This window comes from Hyaena hyaena, unplaced genomic scaffold (genome assembly GCF_003009895.1).
Source record: "Hyaena hyaena isolate Hyena2069 unplaced genomic scaffold, ASM300989v1 scaffold_1227, whole genome shotgun sequence".
Classification (NCBI taxonomy): domain Eukaryota; kingdom Metazoa; phylum Chordata; class Mammalia; order Carnivora; family Hyaenidae; genus Hyaena; species Hyaena hyaena.
This window is the reverse complement of record NW_024081862.1, coordinates 463,695-486,303: the sequence shown is the minus strand read 5'-3', so window position 1 is coordinate 486,303 and position 22,609 is coordinate 463,695. Positions and strand designations below refer to the sequence as shown.

The 22,609-nt window shown below is 38.2% G+C and overlaps 1 protein-coding gene across 1 annotated transcript in view; it reads right to left on the bottom strand.

Annotated features, from left to right (window-relative positions):
* Positions 1-15,727: 15,727 nt before the first annotated feature.
* TRHR (thyrotropin releasing hormone receptor) overlaps positions 15,728-22,609 on the bottom strand; it is a 39,352-nt gene continuing 32,470 nt past the window's right edge. Inside the window, exon 3 of the mRNA XM_039222968.1 lies at positions 15,728-16,353. Within this exon, the coding sequence (XP_039078899.1) occupies positions 15,946-16,353 (408 nt within the window). The 3' untranslated portion in view covers positions 15,728-15,945. The remainder of the gene's footprint in view (positions 16,354-22,609) is intronic.

Below are 22,609 nucleotides of genomic sequence, written 5' to 3'. Positions count from 1 at the left end.
TTACATATCAGACCTTTAGGGAGTTTTCTTCCATCACCCTTGACCAAGGCCTTACTGCATTTTCTCCAGCCAGGCACTAGGATGCTCCCATGAGCCTGGGCCAATGCTTCTCTGCTTTCTTCCTCAGCTCTTTAGAACTGACAGCTGGTATCAGCCCTGCTCTCAGGTGAAGCACAAAGAGGGGAACACACCACATGAGAGTTTAAAAGTATTCAAGGGGTGCTTGGGTGGCTTAGTCGGTTGAGCGTCCGACTTTCACTTGGGTCATGATCTCGCGGTTCGTGGGTTCGGGCCCCACGTCGGGCTCTGTGCTGACTGACTGCCAGCTCAGAGCCTGGAGCCTGTTTCAGTCTGTGACCCTCTCTCTCTGACCCTCCCCTGCTCATGCTCGCTCTCTCTCTCTCTCTCTCTCTCTCTCTCTCCTAGAAATAAAAAAAAAAAAAGTATTCAGGGCTGGGGGTGTCTGGGTGGCTCAGTTGGTTAAGCTTCTGACTCTTGATTTTGGCTTAGGTCATGATCTCACTGTTGCTGAGATCAAGACCTGCAGTGGGTTCTGCCCGACAGCATGGAGTCTGCTTGGGATTCTCTCTGTCCTTCCCCTGCTTGCTCTCTCTTTCTCTCTCTCTTTTTCAAAATAAACACACTTAAAAAGTGGGGTAGGAGGAAGTGTTCAGGTAGGGAAGAATGAAGAGCAGTGCTGAGGCCAGGAAGCTGAAAACTTGGGAAAACCCACTTTTAGAGCACAGATCTGTCACTTTCCTAGGGGCCTATCAGCCATGACATTCTGCTATGGTGCTTTCTGTCTTTTTTCTGACCCAGGATAATGTGCAAGTGCACCTGAGCTGCAAATTTCTTTCACTTTTATTTTCTATTTGCAAGTATCTGGGCTCCTACATTTTACTGAGATGCGTTGGCTTCTGACTCTTTCTCCTAACCCTTCTTGGGTCTCCTGGAGCCCAGGTGCCTCTCTGGCATCAGGCTCTCATCCCAGTGGAGAGGCCGCGTTGCTCAGTCATTTATGCAGTCATTCATGTTCATAGAAAGGAGTAAAGACAGTTTTCTTAATTACACTACTTGATGCTGCTGTGTGTTTCCCAATTTTCTGTGTGTGGTTTCATCTGTGTTAACAGGCTCTCTGCACGAATTCAAAACCTCTCATTGCTGGGCAACGTTCTCCAAGAGAGGAGGAAATGTGCAAGAAGAGAAATGGACTTCCAGGATTCTGTTTAACGAATGCTTATTTGACTGGTCTTATTGGGGTGAGCAGGCCTGGCTGAGCTGCTGCTCTGTGATCTGCGTGTATGAGCCAAAATTAAGTTTCTGATTTGTATCCTTTGTTTGCTAACGAAAATTCTCTTTTGTACTTACCAGTAACTGAAGATTTAGACTTCACTCGCTCTTGAGACCACTGTGGATGGAGAGAATGAATAATTTGATGGTCTCTAACACATGGAGAGAGAAATGCTGTGACCTTTCACCATAAAATTGAATTTTGTGAAGCGATCAGTAAACAGTTACAGATTGTGGAGAAAGTAGAGTGTAGTAGATTCTGTGGCCTCTGAATGCACCGAGTAAATTCAGTGGGGGTAGGTTTGTTGGTTAGAATGCTATAATCTCAATCTGGTCTACAGGATTTCAAGAGAACATCTGGAAAGCAGAATAAATACCACTGAATACATTTGCTTTTAGCATCTTAACAGCTAAATTTCTTTGATTTCAAAATTCAATTTTTATCAGATATCAGCTGGTTAAACTAAGCAGATTTTTTTTCTTTCTGTTCATTTATAGACATTAGTCTATATCAAATATGTTTCATTTTGGCCCTTCCTCATTCATCCCACTGAATGCTTGCAGGGACCACTGATTGAAAGACAGTCTGAGGTCATGCATGATCGCATCTAAAGTTAGTATCAAAACTTCTTGTTTGGGTAGGGCTGAACTCAGATTTGAAGCAATCTAAGGCTCTCTTGAGTTTTCCTTTCCTTTAATATCTGCTCTTTCAAGTCCCCCAAAGAAGTGAACTAGCACATCTACTTAATTTGTTTTCAATACAACTGTAATTTTCACTGAATCCAAACTGGGATTCAGTCTGTTGCTCTGCTAGGCCAGGGACCTTCATCATTTAAATTATGAGCTGATTTATGTTAAAGGAGTAAAAGACCAGAGACAGAAATTTTGTGAAAAGTGTCTGAGAGCAAAGAGTTGAGAGAGGCAAAGGACCAAATGATGTTCTTCCTCAGCTTTGCACCTATGTTGGATTTGATCTTCTAGCAAGAGAATATTTGCAGGTGGAAAAAAGAGCTGATTTTCATAGGACTCATTGTTACACACAGAACACAAGCAGTGGTATACAGAACCGAGATTATTACAAAAGACGATAAAAGTAGGGGAAAGGAGCATTTTATGTGGAGCAGGAAAAGTCATGTAGCTCTTTTTGGCAACTCAAGAGCCTTGCACCTTTTAAAGTCAAAATAGATGGTTCCGTGGGTGAAACTATTTTATCATGGTGAGAACTGACAGCAAGGCAGCTGAGAGATGCTAACCGTTGATGTTTTGGATTAATGAGGAGGCTGAGGTTGAAGAACAAGATAACACAGGATCTAAGCAATGTGATACTTCCCCAGGTATGCTCCTAATCACTGATCAGGACATTGACACTCTCTGGTTAGGCAGGTGGGTTGACCAGACAGTGAAATTGAGTATTAATGCGTTTTTAATTGTGTCTGCAGACTGATAAAATCCGGGAAAATTCATAAAAATGCTTCTATTTTTTTGGTAAGGTTTATTTATTTTGAGAGAGAGAGGGACAGTGTGAGTGGTGGAAGGGCAGAGAGAGGGGCAGAGAGCAGGCTCTGCACTACCAGCGTGGAGTCCGACGCAGGGCTCAAACTCTGGAACCATGAGATCATGACCTGAGCTGCAATCAAGAGTCAATGCTTGGGGTGTTTGGGTGGCTCAGTCAATTAAGTATCTGACTTGAGCTCAGGTCATGATCCTATGGTTTATGGGTTTGAGCCCTCCGTTGAGCTCTGTGTTGATAGCTCAGAGCCTGGAGCCTGCTTCTGCTTGTGTGTGTGTGTGTGTGTGTGTGTGTGTGTGTGTGTGTGTGTGTGTCTTTCTGCTCCTCCCTCACTCACACTCTGTCTCTCTTAAAAATAAATAAGCATTTAAAAAAAGAGTCATATGATTAATATACTGACCCACCCGGGTACCCCAGAAAAATGCTTCTATTTTAGACAGCACAAACACCTATTTGGGACCCCAGATTTCAATCACTTGGAAACAGAGACATTACACTCTTACATTAGGAGACTTGGGGTTAATGTCAAATTATTGGCAGAGAAGATCACTCTTTTGCTGCATTTCCATTATTTTGGCATATTTGCACTTGATATCTTTTTCAAAAATCTGCTAAGAAAGACTTTTTTGTTTGCTTTGTGTCGTTTCAACCACAGGAGACTGTGAATGCAGTATCCTGCCGTGTCCTCCCAGGAGTGACACAAACAAATGCCTTTGGGCTGTCTGGATGGCTTGTGGGATGAGTTTGCTCTCCTTTGACCAAGAGAGGAGTGAGAATGGAGGAGGAGGAGGGTGCAGGAAGGGGGTTCTGGTGAAACTTCTAGAATGTGTACTTACACTGAGAACAATAAGAAGAGGTACTAAGAGAAACCCTTCGAACATTGAAAGAATTTGTCACCCTTTAGCAACTTAAATATTCAAGTAACTACCTATTTAGTACATGTAGTGTATAATACATGTAGTGCCATAGTGTTGGTGCATTGTAGATGCTCGCTACCCATTTGTTACCTTAAGTTGGATTATGTGGATGCCATTTTTCCTAATGGGCTGAATTCCCTCTCCGATTCTATAGATAGACGGCCCTCACCTCAACTTCCTTCTCAGTGCTTGCTTCATGGAAGCAGCAGTTTTGATGCTGGGTCTCAATCCCTCTGGGTCTTCTATGTGTCACTCTATTTACTGTATCATGCCAGTCATAAGATACGGCAATATTCATTTTTTAAAATCCAAACATATGTAACTGACATAAGAAATTAAAGGGCAGCAATTCATACTAATTCAAACTAAGAATGTCCATCACTCTGTTATCAGCAAGCAGAAGAACAGCATGAAGTATAGCCTGGATGAACAATGTGTAATGTGGGTAAACTTGGCAAATGTCCAATTTGAAAGAAGCTGTAGTTCACCATTTGGCTATAAAAATCAGTGTTTCCACATCTTTCATATCTTGGCATTAAAATGAATGTGTTCAATGTTCCAAGCAAAGGCACTGATTCTTTCAGCTCTTTCAAGTCCTTCTGGTAACTCATTACATTCTATCAAGAGAAAGACTGATTGAATGAAATAAGGGCACTTTTATTAAATATTCAATATTAAACACTAAAAGAACTTTTTTCCCAATAGGTCTAATACAGAATATGCTATTTGGAAGAGTTATTTTCACTGAGCCTGGGTTTTTTGGTTCTTGTTTTTCTTCCCTTCATCTGACTGTTATGGCAGTGTCTCAAGATTTTTCTGTATACTGTTGTCCAGTCACAGCTGATAGCATTAAGGAGCTAAACAAACAAACAAATGAATACTCTAATTGTTACTATTGTCACCAATTTTCATTTTTTTCCAAGTTCAAGAGTTAGTCTTTCTCAGAACTTGAAAGTTGCCACAACCATGTCACCTACCATAATATGACGTGACATTTAAGGTTAGTGTGTGGTATAAAAGTTAAAACACCACTTAAATGATCAATGCTGGAGTTTCTCTGAGAGTAAATTGGTAAAGGCAGTCATTTTTTATACCTGAGAATGAGCTAATTTGTGTACTAGATACATAATATATTTTAGATGATGAATAATGTGTGGATAAAGTGAAGAAACAAAGATGTCTATGGTTTTTCTGAGCCTCCTATTATTTTATACATATGTAAATTCTATAATCTGGGCATGTGTGTGTGTGTGTGTGTGTTTGGGACTAGGATGGAGTTTTTCTGGCTTACACTGCTATGTAACAAAATATGAAGCTGACTGACTCCAGTGAGATCCATTCAAAAAGCTCCCTGCAAAAATATCCTTGCTGCACTTGAATTATAATTTGACAGTTATACACATTGTTAGTGATTCTTATAAGAGGATTGGCTTAATTTTGCCATTTGACTAATTTCTTTAAAAAAACTATAAATGTCAAAATAATTTTGGGACTCCTAGGGGAAACATTCTAGATCAAACTGCTATCCTTCTGGACTTCCACTATCAACATTTAAAATTTTTGTAATAGACATATTATTTTGAAATAATTTAGATTTAAAGACAAGTTCAAAGGGAGTACTATCATTCTGCTTACTTTCTATTTATTCTAACCCAGAAACAAGTTAAGCAAAATAGTATTTGTCTTAGTTCATTTGGGCTGCTATCACAGAATACCACAGACTAAGTGGCTTATAAACAGGAAAAATTTCTCATAGTTCTTAAGTCTGGGAAGTCCCAGATCAAGGCACTGAAAGATTTGGTATCTCCTGTATAGATGGTAGCCTTGCTATGCCCTAATCTGGCAGAAGGAACAAGGGAGCTTCTGGGGTCTCTTTATTAGGGCACTAATTCCATTCATGAAGGCTGTGTTCTCATGACCTAATTATCTCCCGAAGGCCCCACCCTCAAATACCATCACCTTGGGGGGTAGAATTTCAACATGTGAATTTCAGGCAGACACAAATATTCAATCCATAATAATATTGGATTGAATATTGAATATCATGCCTCATATTTTCAGGATGTCTTTGAAATAAAACAGTCCAACAAAATTCCGTTTTTGAATGAACACTTCCTGATTTAGACTTATTTTTCTCTTTATACTCTATTACAAACAAGTGAATTTTCCATTGTTTCTACCACACTTCTCCGTCTCCTCACCATTTTATGCCTTCTCATTTGTTGAGGTGTGTTTTGAACGCCTCCCTTTTTGTCTTTTCCACCCGATATCTTCTCTGCTCTTTTGTATCTTACTTCTACTGAATGTTCAGCTCATATTCCACTTCCTCTCCAAGGCCTGCACTTGCTGGCTTAGCCTGGAGTACTTTCTCTCTCTTCTCAACTTTTTTTGCAACTGTAATAATTGGGGAATTCACCATGCATTCCCTTTTTCTTTCTCTTGTCATTTTGAACTGCTAGTTAAATTTTGTGCATTTGGTGGTGTTATGCTGAGCGAAATAAGTCAGGCAGAGAAGGACAAATATCATATGTTTGCACGTATAGGAGGATTAGGAGGAACTTGACGGAGGAACAAGGGGGAGAAGAAGGGGGGAAATGGCGGGGGAAAGGGAGAGAGGCAAACCATGAGAGACTCTTGAATGCTGACAAAAACTGAGGACTGATGGATGTGGGGGGGAGGGGGGATGGGCATGGAGGAGGACACTTGTGGGGATGAGCACTGAGTGTTATGTGGAAACTAATTTGACAATAAACTATTTGTAAAAAAAAAAAATGTTTGCATTTGGTCTTTTCAGCCAGATCATAAATTATTGAGGACAATTCTTAATTGCTTTTTTGTCTCATCCTAGCACATAGGAAAGTGCTTTGTACACAGCATTTCTCAGTGAATATTTGTAACTTGATATGGCTGGAATTCTTTGCTCTGAGTCTGATTAGTAATTGTATTGTGTGGAGTACATATCCTTGGCTATGTATCTTAGAACTACTTTTATGTATAATTTAATTTAATCTTCACAGTGCATGAATAAAATAGGTGTTTCTATCTCCGTTTTATATGCGATGATTTCATGTTGAGTTACATACTTAGAAATTACATAAGAGAGAATGAGGGGACAAAAATGAATTGATAGGGTCTGTTATGGTTCAGTAGTACAGAGATGCAGCTTTTTTTGGTGAATCATAAAACTGTGCTATATTAGAAGTGTAATAACTGATATACACATGCAGTGTTAGTTCTTTGAGATCTTAGAAGGCAATCTCTGACTGGAAATACAATAAGATCTATTCTTGATGTCATTTTCTGATGATGGTATCTGACCTACTGCTCATTAGACATCCACTTAAAAAAACTGTAGCATTGAATGATACCTAAAGCAAAGCATCAGATAAGGATCTGGGTAGAATCATTTGGAGGTAAATTCAGGAAGCAGAGGTGAGAAAGTTGGGAAAGTGGGACAAGGAACGAAGAAAAGTTAATGAAAGGTCTGTTTTTGAGTTGGTTACCAATATGGAGAATGGAGGCTCCAGCATGCTGAAGACCTAAAGAACCATTTTGAAGATGCCTCAGAAATATTCCACCAAAAGAGAGGGTGGAATATTTATCCATCATTTCCTTTCTCTCACTGGTTCCCTCACTTTCCCCTCATCATTTCTTGTCCCTCCCTGAAGAGGCACTAACTCCTTTTTAATCCTTGGCTACCTCTGCTCAAGCTGAGTAGTTTCCGCAGCTTTGGAGAAGGCTGTGACAAAGAAAAGCAGTCACCTTGGTTTGCTGGAGATGGGAGAGCAGCCTTATGTGAGGAGCTGTCCACCACAACTGTGCTGAAATATTGGGGGCTAAGGAGGAGATGGAGCACAAGGCTCCACAAGTGGCTGCTACCTACCATGCAAATCTATGTGCATAAATCCATCTACATCATCTTACCTTGTATAACAAATCTAGAAGTAAAGCTGGCGGTTTTGTGGAGTGGATGGGGTAGACACATTGAGCACTGAGTGGATTTTCATGTCAGAGGAAACTGTTTAACCATGAAATTGAACATGTTTTAAGATTAATATCAATAAGTGGATGGTGTCTGAGATTTAGGAGGTCTAGGACTTTTCAGTGTGTATATGCAACCTATAAACTTAATAGGTATTATCTGTGGTATAAAATTCTTTCTTTTCATTAAATTTAGTTCTTTAATAAACGTATTCATATACATCCATTGATAGATATTTGTGGAGCATTCATTATATTTATGCCAGGCGCTGTGCTAGTCACTGCATTTTGCTGACCACAGTGAGAAAACACATGTCCTCATCGATTTTTACAGCATTTTCAGGAGTTCTGAGAAAGAGGAATATGCTAGTTGGTATAATCCCACTATACTAATGACCTGGAGGGATTGAGAAAAATGTACATAGGCTGGAAGTACTATACATCATATATAAGAACAAATACTTTGAAAGGTAGGTAGTGATAATGGTGGCAAGATTGTTTTTTCTTGAATAAAGAGACTCAAATAATCATCTTTTGTTCAATGAATGTTACAGAGCTTCAAGTATATTTTTTATTTTCTTTTCCCATGTTCTTCAAGTGTGGAAGAGTAAGGTCATTCAAGCAAAGCTTGAGATTTACTTCAGCAAGCATTTCCTTTTACATGCCAAAAGGAACTTTATCAAATGGAGTCTGTTTACTAGAACGGTGGCCTCAGGGACTAACTAAACCCACTTTTACACAGAGCTGAACTTTACAGTCAGTGTATTTTTGCCCTATTTCAGGTATACTGGAGATTACTTGGAATTAAAAGGTAATGGAGCTATCTGCTTTACAATAACATACAAGCATTTGAATTTTCATTGCTATTGTTTAAAAGGGACAGTTAGAGACATTTGAAAGAATTACTTCAAACAGTGTTGCTCAAACTTCAGCTTATTTAACCCTCATGGTTTTTGTCTTATATCAACATTAAGTGAGCTCATTAATATGAATGACATCATGAATTTGATGAAGTAGTTATACTTGTTCCATCCAACACACATTAAGTTTATTATTTAAATGGGAAATGTCTGTGTATTACTTATAATCATTATAATCATCTCAAAACAAACAGACAGACAAATAAACCCTCAGTGGATCATGCTGAGTGCTATTGAATTAAAATGAAGTCTCCTAGGCAAGTGGTTTAGGGTTAAGTTATAGCAAAAATTAAATAATTAGGAAAAAAAGAAAGCTAAAGAGCCAGATGTTTCAGTTTGATTCTTTATTGTTCACAGTACACATATTGGAACACACACACAGTTTCTCACAGCAGCACACATAATACTGCGCTTTCTTATAGAAGAATCTTTGTCCCACAAGGACACGGCAGTTAATTCCCATGTGATGAAGTGAGTCAGCATAGAACATTCTAAAACTGATAGAAGAAAGCCAGTACATTCAGAAGCATACCATAAGCAACATGCAACTCTATGATGTTGTCAGAAGTAATCTAAAGCTAAGCACTACATGCTTTTCAATTTTATATTTAATCTTGAAGCTTAAGTTCATGAAGGGCCTAGGTCCCTGAGCTAGCTCTGATCTGTATGTTTATCACAATTTGATAAGTTCAGAGTTGTTAGGACCCTTGAATAATATACACAGGTATAAATACTTTTAAATATATTGTGACAATATAATATAGAAACAATATATATGTATACACACATATTTTTCACTTGGATTGTCAAGACTATAAGAACACTTTTAGAATCATAACACTTATAAGACAAATAGTGTAGTATATTTTTGATAGATACTACGTGAAATTCATAAAGTGTAGAAAACAAACCGGCTGACCTAGAAGCTTTTATTTCCCTTCTTATTCATATTCATAGTATATGGGTGAATATTTTCCTACCAAAAAATAAGTTGACTTCATTCATTGTTCCCCCTTTACTTGGGGCTTTTTTGGTGGTGGCAAGTATTAGAAGACTAGCTGTCTTCCTTAATTAATCCCTTAGGAAATGGACATGCTTTAGATATCTATCCTTAATGTCCAGAGGCCTTCTCTAAGATCTGTTGTGTCTCCCTGCCCCCACTCATCTTATTTCTCCCACATGTATTGTTTTTCCTTTAATATCCTAAATCAAATGTATCCTTGACAGAAGTCCTACCTTTTTTCCAAAGTCCTCATTAATTACTCCAGGTCCCACTGAGGCCCCTTTTCCTCTGAAGCATTCTATTATTTATAGTCTGAAATCATACAACTTGGCTTCCAATTACATATTCCATATTTCTTATGTATTTCTCCCTTCAGATGTTGTCACTAAATTATAGTCTCCTGAGGGCAAAAACAATGTGTTAGTTTTCTTCATTTTTTATTATTAAATTAGGAAAATTATTAAATTAGGAGATGAAAGGGCTATTGAAATTTCAAGCATTATGCATATATAAGGGATTGTTCTGACCACAATCTAGTACACTTAATGCAGTGCCTTTTCACTGAGCTGAAAACTGTTTAAAAACAAACAAAAAAACTCAAATACAACTAGTTATCTTATTGTGAGGATAGATCTACAGGCAAAATGGCATCACCAGAAGATTTTAAAATATATTCCTTAGTTTGGGATTCATTGATTTGTTTATCCATTTAACAGATATCATGTGTGACATCATCCAAGTCTAAATAACTTGTGGAATACAAAGATGAAATGGGCTTACCCTCAAGAGATTTTCCATGTAGTTGCTTATTAAGAATTGCACAATAAATAAGAGCCTTGAAGGCTCTACCTGAGGGACTAGGACTCAGTAGTTTTCAATTTGTGGTCAGGGGACTACAGGCATTGAAATCACCTAATAAGTGAGAATTTATTGGGGCAGGGCCAAATAAAGTACATTTTAAGATATGCTCCAGGTAATTCTTATATGTACCAAAGTGGGAATGGTTTATTATTCCTGGCTGTGGAGTAAACGATTGGCTTCTTACTGGAGCATTTAATGCCATCTCAAGAATATAGAGAATGTTCTTTTTGACTTCTGAATTCAGACCTCTGCTTAGGTGGATTCTTATTCTAATGACATGTTGTATCTGTTTTTCTTTATTGGAAAGTCTCCATCTTTATCAGTATCAGTCCATAACATTCTTGAGAAAGTTCATACTCTCTCTTTGTTGCAAGTCAAAGAACAGTCATACACACAAAAGTTAGGTCCATTATTCTGAGAGGAACAAAATAATCACTTATGAGTGTTGCTTTAGGGATCAAAGAAGTTGCAGGCACTCTAGCCAGCTCCACTGCTTAGGCCATACTTCTTTTATAATTTTCAAAGTACTCTCATTTTCATTATTCAGTTGAGAGCCTGTGGTATGGACTTGACCCAGATACTCCTCCATGAGATCATACAGGCAATCATTATGTGAATTTGCTCTTTATTGGCCACAAAACTGTCTTTTGTTTTCTTGTTGGATCCAGATTTGACAGTTCTGACAATATGCTGTCCAGCTGTACCATTTCCCTGAGCCCCTTTATTTTTCCAGACCTGATTTCTAGAACATAAATCAATCACCCCAGATTGGATTTTTCATGAATGTGTTTGGTGGAGAAGACTGTAAATAGGCCTAACAACACTGTAGACAAATATTCACAGCTACTCTTTTCAAAAGAGATTATTTGAATATTCGAACCATCAAGATTTAGTTTACATCAGCATAGCTAATCATCTCAGAAACAAAACTATTCCCCAATGTGCAACTTTGTAAGTGAGATCTTCTGCTCAATGAATTGAGATTATTCTTATAGACCAAACATATAAACAAAAATATTACAGGGCCTTATCTGACCTTTTTTCCCCTGTGTAACCAATGAAATTAACATTTACATTAGTTGGTAATTCTAAATATAATTCATAAAATAGAGTCACAATACATAAAGTATCTTAATAATTGCCTCTTTAAAACATTTCTGACATCTCTAATTCATATTCAAAATATTGCTAACAGTTATATCTTGAGATGATATCACATTGGTTTTGTATTTCTTCACAGAATTGTGAGATCCTTAAGAATAAGAAGAGATTTTTGTTGCCTTAAACAAATTTTTGCAGTAGTTTCTACATATGGAGTGAGTGTTCTATTGGCTTCTCTCTACAGCTCTGAAATGCCAAACTTTGGCTTGCTTCTGTGAGGAAAAAGCCACATTGAGCAGCTCAACACCATACTTGAGCCCCACCATGAAAATGGGGACATAAATAGAAATGTTAGAAGCATCAGTTTTTCCACACTTGAAACATGATCTTATGAAAGTGTTCAGAACAACAAAATATTTTCTTACATATAAATATATTTGAAAGAATATTTCCACTTTCACTTAAGATAATTCATGTCAGGGTTTAGAGTTGAATAAAGTCTGATGAAATTGCCTGTTCAGAGGAAAGTCATGTTATAGAAGGGACAAATTTTGGTAGGGAGGAGCAGGGGAAGGGACGAGAGAAAAATGTATTTGTTACTATAGAGCTCTGTCAGACTTCTTCATGAGTATTATTCTAAACACTTACATTCCCTCAGCCAAATCTTGGTTTTAATGACTATTTGCTGTGGACAACTAAAGATAAGCAAAAAATAAATTGTAAGAAATTTTCATCCTTTGCTTCTTCTAAGAGAAATGAGTGATTCCAAACATTTGAGAAAAAAATTTTTTCTTTGAACCTAGAGCTGACTAGTTGTTTCTAGATTCTCTCTCTTTCACATCTTATTTCCTTATTCCATGAAGGAAGATTCTAACTCCTTTGTGAGTTGTAGTTGAGAGGCAAAAATAATGTTAAATATAGTATTCACTGAATTCACAGAACCATGGGTAGACCATTTAAAATCTGCTTTTCCTCCAAAAAGTTAATATTCTCTCTCTTCTATAAAGTTTATAGATTTAACATAGTTTAGAGAGATAGAACTCCTTTAGTCTTTAAGAGCAGACCAAAAGTGTTTGGATTCAATTTTACTAAGACATATTGTCCTTAGGATTTCAACACACTTTTCTGAGAATGATAGAATTCAAGTTTAAGAATCAGTTACACTAAACCTTATGGCTATTGTTTTCCATTTGCTTTATTAGTTATTTAGCTTAAAACAGCCACTTGTTTTGAAATATTTTCAAGGTGTATTGTTTTATTCACTTAGCCTATGTAAGAGTGATGACAGTTTGGAGTCTTCTCATTTCTCTTCAAAATACCTGTGATGGAGTTAAGCTCTAGAAATACACTCACAATACAGATGGAAGAAGTCTTGAGAGGTAATTTACATTTGCTTGTTTTATTTGTAATCTGTGACCTTTACCTAATTACCTCAGGTGCAAGATCTAACCAAAGACACTCAGCAATTAATGAAATTGGAAGTAATAAAATAACCCAAGGGATTTTATTAAGGGAGGCCCTTAATAATATTGCTCTACTCCATCAGCAATTTTTTTCAAGTTCTTTATTTTTCATTTGATGGTGTATTAAGTTTTGATGAGTTATGGAAATATTTTATGATTTAGTACAGTGTGATAAAGAATACTTTAGAAAGTCATATCTTTTCTGTGTAAACCCAATTATCTATTGGACATTGCATGGGAACATTTAATTTCATAACAGCATTTGGTTTTGAGTTGAAACACTTTGAACTATGTTCTTTTGAATGTCCCATGTGGTCAAAAACTAATAGGTTATTAGCAAATAACTCTTTAAAAGTGGAAATGGAAAAACTGAGCCCATAAACTAAATTTCCAATAGTGGGAAGAGTATATTGTGTTCTGTGTACAACATGTAAAACTAAATGTAATTTTTTTTCAACACCTAATATTATCACTCAGCAAAGTATATATACATATAGTTAGTTATTTAGGCCATCAGTTCACAAGCTATCACTAGCATGCTGGCTTACAAAAAGAGAAACAAAAAGAAAGATTTTTTTTATCTTCAGTATCTACACCATTTAGAGAAGCTGATGTATCGATCCCTGATCCCTGGTTTTATCATCAGAGAAATCACAGCTGTAGTGAGACCATGATGAAGATAATGTGGTTTAAGTACTTACCAGCAAGCCTGAGACATGCTCAGTAGATGCTCAATGAGATCAGTTCCTTTTCCTAACGAAAAAGCTAAGGTAGTCCAATGCCCTCTATTAAGCAATCTATGCACACGTGTGTATGTGTTTATATGCATCTGCACACGTGCCTATGTGATTTGGGGTTAGGTCACTCTGGTGGTTCTAGTCATATGATTTCAAGCTTAATATTTAGTCCAGGATGGAAAGTCAGTTCAAATAGATTTCTTGGTATCATACAGATGGACTTCTAATGTATTTCCTAGAAATATTTGCTTGCATTTGTTTATGGATACAGTGACAGGATGAGAATGTCTTCCTGGAGTAGATGAGGCCAGTTTTCTCAAAAGCGTATTCTGGTCTGATGCTCTGGACGGCAGAGTCTCCGTGTAGACTCTGAAGTTTCCAACAGAGAAATGACATCTTCTTCATAAAGAAGGTGGGGAGGGGTCACTGTCACTAGCAGTTAGGTTTCAAAAAAATCCACGAAATAGGGATATAGGCTGGAGTGGGGGAAATGTCAGTGTAGGGCACCCAGTACTTTTTGATCCTGTCATTAAAAATGAACTATTATTGAACCATCACCAAGGAGATACACTTGCAGATGCTGATTGGCCAAATACTAGTAGGTAAGTCATCTGGAAGGAATCAAAGTAGGACCTTGACACTATGTCTTGGGCAGATTCACATTCACACCTCTCTCATAATCACAGGAAGAGAAGAGCAAGTCTAAGTCATACTTAGAAAAAGATATTAATAATGAGATGAAATCAGTTTAGCTCTATTGAAAGTAAAGCCAACAGAGTTTTGCATTGCTTTGGCTTAGAATCTGTAAACAAAATATCACTAGCATAAGGCAACAACAACAACAACAACAACAACAAAATCCCCCAATCTACAAACGACAAGCAGGCAGGAAGGAAGGGCAGTAGCAGACAAATTAAAAGCCATAAACTACAATGCTCTGTGGGGAGTCTTCATCTGGAAGTGTAATAGTCAGACTCTGGCTGATTTATAATAGCAACTAAGCTTTTGAGAATGTTTCAAACTTCTTAAGCCAGATTCACTAGAAGGATTCGCTCGACATGGCTCAGTAGTTTATACACAAGGATGCTCAAAAAGGATTTTCTTCCTTAAAATTTTGGAGAAAGAGTAAAACCTTATTTTAAATACTTGGTCTTGCCTTGGCTCTACATTTCAATATTACTTACATGTTAGTTCATATCTTCATAGTTATTTAATCTATTTCTCCTGTCTCACTCATCATTTAGGAGGCTCAAAGAGTTGGTTCAGAGCTGGATTCATCTAAAAATCAAATCTACATGTCTTTTCAACTTGTAACTCTGGCTATATTGAGGTTTATTAAAGTTTATTGAAGTTGAATGATGACATCTACTTTATAAGACACAAGAATTCTCCAGGGGATGAAAGGTGCAGCATAGGGAAGATAGTTGATGCTATTGTAATAGCATTGTACATTGACGGATGGTCGCTACGTTTGTGGTGAGCACAGCACAACATATACAGCTGTCAAATCACTATGTTCTACACCTGAAACCAATGTAACACTGTGTGCCAGCTGTACTCGAATTTAAAAATATCATTTCAGAACTTTATAAGCATTATGACATTTGTTTTTATTTTTCATATAGTGAACATATTGGTCTGAAATCCCGTTTTGACTCAATAAATAATTTTTTTCCTATTTTCCCCTGTAGTTTCAGATATGCACGAAATAGGACTGTGCTTTGTTAAAATGAAATGCTAAATGCAAACATTTAAACATTTACATGTTGCAAATTACCAAATGTGCAAGTAATTTGGGGGAGTTTGAGAAATTACATTTATTATGAATAATGTTAGATCAATGTCTAGACTTTATCTAAGCTTCACAGCCCCAGGAAATATAGTGAGTTTCTCAAATTAAATGGAAAGAGCTTCACTTTCAGTTTCTACCATTTGGCTCTTTCACAAATACGCTTCAGTTTTTGTGAAATATTTTTGTGATACTAGGAGGAAAATATGAATCATTCTCATATGTTAAAGTATCTAGGGCCAGGATTTATTAGAGTGTTGGCAAAGACTTTATCTGCTCTGTCTTCATGTGCAAGTATTGGCTGTTTCCTCTTGGGCTGATAATGGCACAGATTCTCATTTGCTTTGTGGTCCATTTTCTTCTTTTTTATGAATCAGCTTTGGCTAAAGGTTATTTCAGAAGCCAAGCAGGTATCATCAAAAGACACTTTTGTGGCAGACAAGTAAGTGTCAGTGACAGTGATATCATCCAGCTCTGTGCTGAAATGACCTGACTCCTTGATGACACTATAATTTAGGGCCACACTGTAGTTAGCAGGTTTCTCCACTGGCTTCTGTTTGCAGTTGCAGAGCTTTCTGAAGGCTGCACGGAATTTCTGGGACATGAGATTGTAAATCACTGGGTTGATGGCACTGTTGAGATAAATGCAGATTCTGCAAAAGAGCAAGAACCAATTTTCTTGGAAAGGGCTGGAGAGAAACGAGTTGACAACGACAAGAGTCCTGTAGGGCATCCATAAAAGGGCAAAGAGAATTACAACCACCGCTAGCATCTTGGTGACCTATGGAGAAATAAAGAGAAATGCACTGCGAACACAAACAAAAACAGAGCAAATGAAAATAAAACAACACCCTCCCCCCGCTCCCAACCCCCACATTAATTCCCAAGATGTAGTCTGGGACAATGACTTAAATGCAGATGGTTTATTTGTGAGATCATCCCAGGAAGTAAGACTCAAGGTAAAAAGAGTGGGATGGAAGAGGAAAAGCTAAGATGGCGTATATTATTGTGATGGCTCCCACTGTGCGTTTCAGGATTATCTGTCCAGGGAAAGAGAGGCCCCAGCATCTGTCCACTGGCTGCCATCTCCCCTTTGTTGAGTGCCCTTGGGGCTTTAAGTGGCCCACACACCCAGAATTCTCCTGCTTGGAAACTCCCTGGGGCTTTAGAAAGAACTTGAGGCAGAGAAGATAGACAGGGGACAGTGGATACCTGAAACAAGATGTTCTCTGCAAACAGGAACCATCCACTATAGCAAGGGCGGCAATCAGAGCCCAGTTGATAGAATGTGACACAGGCCACGAAAAATGTCTGTGACAAGTGTTGGGAGTCCTAGGGTCTAATCTCATTACTTTATATATAGCCTTGAGAAATGATTTTAACCTTATAGCTTGTCTGCAAAACCTTATAGCAGTATTGCTCCCCTAAATCCAAAGAGGAACATAATAGTTTGAAAAGGAGAAAATGTCTTTTAAAAAAGCCAGTGGTTATTGAATGTCTACTATGTACCAGACACTAGCCTAGTTGCTTTGCATATGTTATCACATTTAAAAAGCTGAAAACACGGGGCACCTGGGTGGCACAGTCGGTTAAGCATCTGACTCTTGATTGCAGCCCAGGTCATGACCTTATAGTCATGGGATTGAGCCCTTTGTTGGGCTCCACATTGGGTATGGAATCTGCTAAGATTCTCCTCCCATGCTCACTCATGCACACACTTTCTCTCTCTCTCTCAAAACAAAAACAAAAGCAAAAAACAACAAAAAACCCAATCAAACAAAAAACCAAACCAACCAAAAGAAAATACCCCACATTAAAAAAAAAAAAAAAAAGCCAAAAAGCTTCCAAAATAGGCATTGCCTCTCTCATTTTTCAAATTAGAAAACTAACATGTAGGTGCTGGTGAGTACTTTGGCAGAAGTGGCAGTCTTAGAGCCAGGATCAGAATCCAAGTCATCCCAGATCCAAAGTTTTGCCCTTCCCAACTGCACAGCTCTTCTTTAGCGTACAGGGAGATGCAGGACAGAGAAAATAAACTCTGAAATTTTACATGGAGCTGACCCCACTCTTAAAAACAGCAATACACAGCAGCTAGGACAATAGATAGGATGGGCTGATACCCAAGATTCCTGAGGGACAAGATTCTCAAAGAGCATCGTTTAGCAGATTCTTCTCTTACTCACCTTCATGCTCGGTGAGAAGCTGGGGACTGACCCTGAACTTCAGAGTTAGGTCATTTGGTTTTGTCTACATTAGGTGGTTTTAAGACCTTAATGAAATCATTCATCTCTACTTCCATTTCCACATCTGAAAATATGCTTGATCTTAGTGTTTCACTTACATCATAGAGATATTGAGAAAATAAAATTAAAAAATAATGGACGAGTCAAGTAAGGGCTTTGGAACTCTAAAGCGCTATGTAAATGTTATCCTTTGATGAGTGACGGTATAAAGAGGACACAATATTTCAGTTTTGTGAAGGGTGTATTAACATTGTAGCTGTGGTTGTTGTTTGGGTGGGGAAGATAATTGCTTCTCTTCTAAAGCAACACTTTACATATTTAAAAATAAATTTTCCGGGGCGCCTAGCTGGTTCAGTCGGTGAAGTATGTGACTCTTGATTTTGAGGTTGTATATTTGAGCCCCATGTTGGATGTAGAGATTACTTAAAAATAAAAAAAAAATCTTAAATAAATAAATAGATAAATAAATAAATAAAATGTTCAGTTATTTTTTTAAGTCCCTCACAGAGTTGGAGAATTTTCAGCTTCCTTGGCCCAGGCTTTCTAGATGTCCTGGACTTGAAAACTACCCAAAGTGGAAGGAACTGATTCTTCCTCCCTCTTCCCTCCAGACTCCCCAGCTGTTTTACTGAAGTACCAGCAGCCTCTATCTTGTTCTGGCATCGAGGGGGATCCCATTTATAGGGAGGGATTTTTAAAGTTCTTTAGTGTCGACATAAAGATTCTGCATCTACACATCTACTATGTCATGAGTAACTACTATAAATTCATCTCCCAATCTTGTACTTAATCCAGGTAATAGAATCCGTCTTGGTCTCCTGAGTTGGGATACCTCCCTTTTATCACTAGCACTTTCAATCTTCTGATCCTGGGGCCATATCTCTTCTGCCTCAGCGAGGAATTCCCCTTGCGTCCTACGTTGTGGGAGTAATGGTACCATCTTGCAGTTATTCTTCCTGGCTCTACAGTGACTGTCTCTCTCCTTGGCTCTCCGAACATCATTTGCTGTTTAAGACTTTTCATTTATAGGTACAAATAGCTTTTGTCTTTCTTATTTTTAACCCATTACTATATCTTTTTGAACAACTCCTACTTCTTCCTTGTAGTGACACATATGAGCTATCCACCTCCTCTCAGGTTCCTGTTTCCTCCCTTCTAGGACCATTTTATCACTTTCTTGAAGCTCTCCCTGCCCTCTGAAAATGTGTCACACATCCCCCCTCTTCTGCATCACTCATTATCCCTGAGATTCTCTTCAGACTCAGTGCACAGAGTTAACACTTCATATTTTGCTCACTTCGGGTAGAGACGTTGTTCTGTGAGAGGGTGTAATTTTCACTTTGATTCATACGATACCAAATCAAATATTCCATAGATTCTGACTTCTTTCAGAGATAAGAAGAATTTACTCAGTCAAGAGGTTAACTGAAGCCCAACGTTTTTCTAAGAAGAGTTTTATTTTATTTTATTTTTTTTTTTTTACAAATAGTTTATTGTCAAATTAGTTTCTACATAACACTCAGTGCTCATCCCCAAAGTGCCCTCCTTCATGCCCATCCCCCCTTCCCCCCCACATCCATCAGTCCTCAGTTTTTGTCAGCATTCAAGAGTCTCTCATGGTTTGCCTCTAAGAAGAGTTTTAGGATTACAAGGAAATACTTGAATTGGTCCTAGGAAATCAAACGCTTAATCCAGTGGTAAGTATTTTGAGCGCTGGAGGGAGCTATAGTAATTATCTTTATCATCATCTTCACCACTCCCATCTCTGCCTTTGTCTCCTCTCTAGTACACCAGGTCCTCCGACATCAGGCCACTGCTTCACACTCGCCAACATCTTCCCACTCCTTGCCAAGGACTAAGCATCCAATATTTGAATTTATGCTTCCTGCATGATGAGATTGCTACCATCACATCTGAGTCCTTTATGATGGCTCATCATAAAGATATGTAAACATTATCTTATTTAATGCTTATTATAACCCCATGTGTAAGCTAGTGTCAGCTCCATTTTGTATAATGGGAAATTGGGGTTTAGAGAATATATGTGATTTGTCTAAGACACATGAATAGTGAGTGACAAGCTGTGATTCAACCTAAGTCTACATAAGCCCACACTCCTTCCTTTGTACTTTGTTCTTTCTCTTTGTGAAAGTCTTTTGTATTTCCAACAACACGGTTTCTACTGTGTTATCCCCATCCTGGTCACTTAAACCTCTAACTTCCTCTAAGTATAAATCCCACATACTTATTGCTGCTAAATTTCTAAACTTAAAGGTTGAATTTCATCTACTTTTGCATTTTTGTCTACACTTGTCAGGTGAAACATTGAACCCACATTTAATATCTACCTACCTGTTTTCACTTAATGTCACTGAGGGAGCACTGTTGTTAAGAAAAGCAACACGTTTCAAGGCAATATCTCTGCCATGTGCTTCCACAGCTCCCCAGGCAAACTTTGATATCACTACCAAAACTTTTTATTGCAATGAGCTGTATCTGTCCACTTCTCCAATATATGGCAATCTTCTTCAGGGCATGGATAAATTTACTAATTTCTTTTTCCTCAGGAATTCAGTACAGTGTGGGACATAAGATAATCCCCAGTAAATGTCGAACAAACTCAGGCATGGAAAGAATTATTTTAAAATACAGCCATGACGGGGCGCCTGAGTGGCTCAGTCTGTTAAACATCAGACTTCGGCTCAGGTCATAATCTCACAGTTCGTGGGTTTGAGCCCTGCGTTGGGCTCTGTGCTTACAGCTAGCTCAGAGCCTGGAGCCTGCTTCAGATTCTGTATCTCCCTCCCTCTCTCTATCTCTCTCTCTCTCAAAAATAAATAAAACATTTAAAAAAGTTAAAAAAAAAACAACAACCAAAATACAGCCATGATCCTTTTCTGGATTTTAATTTTCCAACATATTGTTAGAGGAATTTTGCAAACATTTGACCTTATAATACTAAAAAATCTGTTTTAAGTGGAAATTTGTTAATTAATGAGTCCTAAATACATTTCAGCTTCTTGTTGAAATAAATATATTTTTAAAAATTTAAGGAAGGGTGGAGTGAAATATGTTTCTAAAATTGATGAAGTAGAAAATACATCTTCAGTAGGATAATAAGGAATACATTTAATTCCACTTGTAATTATTTTTAATTAATTCCCAGTATCTTTGATTGATTTCATCACTCTATAAAATATTCGTAAGTTTTTAGGGTAGCCATAGCTTGGATTTTAACATCTCTTATTCAACATAGAAGCAAACACCTAGGAGAATATGTCCTAGTGTTTGTCTTTCATACTCAATTAATTTCACTGTGGTTGTTGAAGTTTTATTTCTGTTGCTATTCCTTATCCCAATAAAGTGACAAAGATGCAAATTTGAAAATATCTTGGGCCATTGTTGTTAAACATTGACATTTTTGCTAGGGCAATGTATGGGATATGTGATGCGATGAAAGTTTGCTTCTTTACAAGCCTCTGCACCAGAATGTGAAGGTCCTGAGAAACAGTATGACATAATCTTCATGGAAAACAATTTCACAATATATTTTTGATTGGGAAGGAATTTATCCTTTCATTTAGAAGATTCATTTGCATCCCTATTGTGTGCCAGTCCCTAGCTCTTGAGGATTTGACAGTGATCCACAGAGACGTTGACAATGGCTTCATGTACCTTATAATCTGATGGGCAGTTAAAATACATTGTGATAAATCCTAAGACAGAGAAAAGTTTTGGTTCCATGAGCGCACCTGATCTGGAATTGAGGTTGAAGGGTGGTTTGTGAGGGATTTCTGGTCTCAGCGACATCTAAGCCAAAATCTGGAGGTAAAGAGAGGAAGGAAGAGTGTTTTTCCTGAAGACACTGGAAGTGTATGGCAATCTGGAGGCATGAGAGAGTGGGCATATCACGGGGGCCAGAAGTGATTTAGTATGCAAGTCCCAATTGCAGATCGTGTGACTAAGTGGAGCCTTCTCTCTTCCTCTAGGAAGATTTACAAAAAGCCATTATTTTTATTACAGTACAAAAGCCATCACTTTTCTCTGATGAAGTGAGGTCACGTTGTGGGGTGCGTGGCCTTCCATGGCTGGAACAGAAGGAAAGATGCAGCTGCCAATGGAGATACAGTGGGGAGTTCTGAAAAGCCTCATTAGCCAATGAGGAGGTAGGTGGCCATTTTTGCACTGTGTACTGAGGGCAAGAAAAGGAGGCTGTAAAAATGAATTGGTTAAAACATAGATTTTAGGGGCGCCTGGGTGGCTCAGTTGGTTAAGCATCCGATTTTGGCTCAGGTCATGATCTCACGGCTCGTGGGTTCGAGCCCCACATCAGGCTCTGTGCTCACAGCCAGCTCAGAGGCTAGAGCTGTTTCAGATTATGTCTCCCTCTCTCTCTGACCCTCCCCTGCTCATGCTGCCTCTCTCTCTCAGAAATAAATAAAACATTAAAAAAAATTTTTTAAACTTGGTGTTTAGAGAGGGACTGCATATGGAGATGGTTGAAGAGAAGAGCAGGGTGGGAATGGGAGGAGCTAAGCAAGGGCCTCTGTCGTTGGCCACCACGGTGATGGGATATCTTTCTCGTGAGGATCAGCTTGAAAATTTTAAATCAAGTCCCACTAGGGGCACCTGAGTGGCTTAATCAGTTAAACATCTGACTTTGGCTCAGGTCATGATCTCACAACTCTGTGCTGACAGCTCAGAACCTGGAGCGTGCTTCAGATTCTATGTCTCCCTCTCTCTCTGCCCCTCTCTGGCTCGCTTCTTCTTTCTCTCTCTCTCAAATAAATAAAC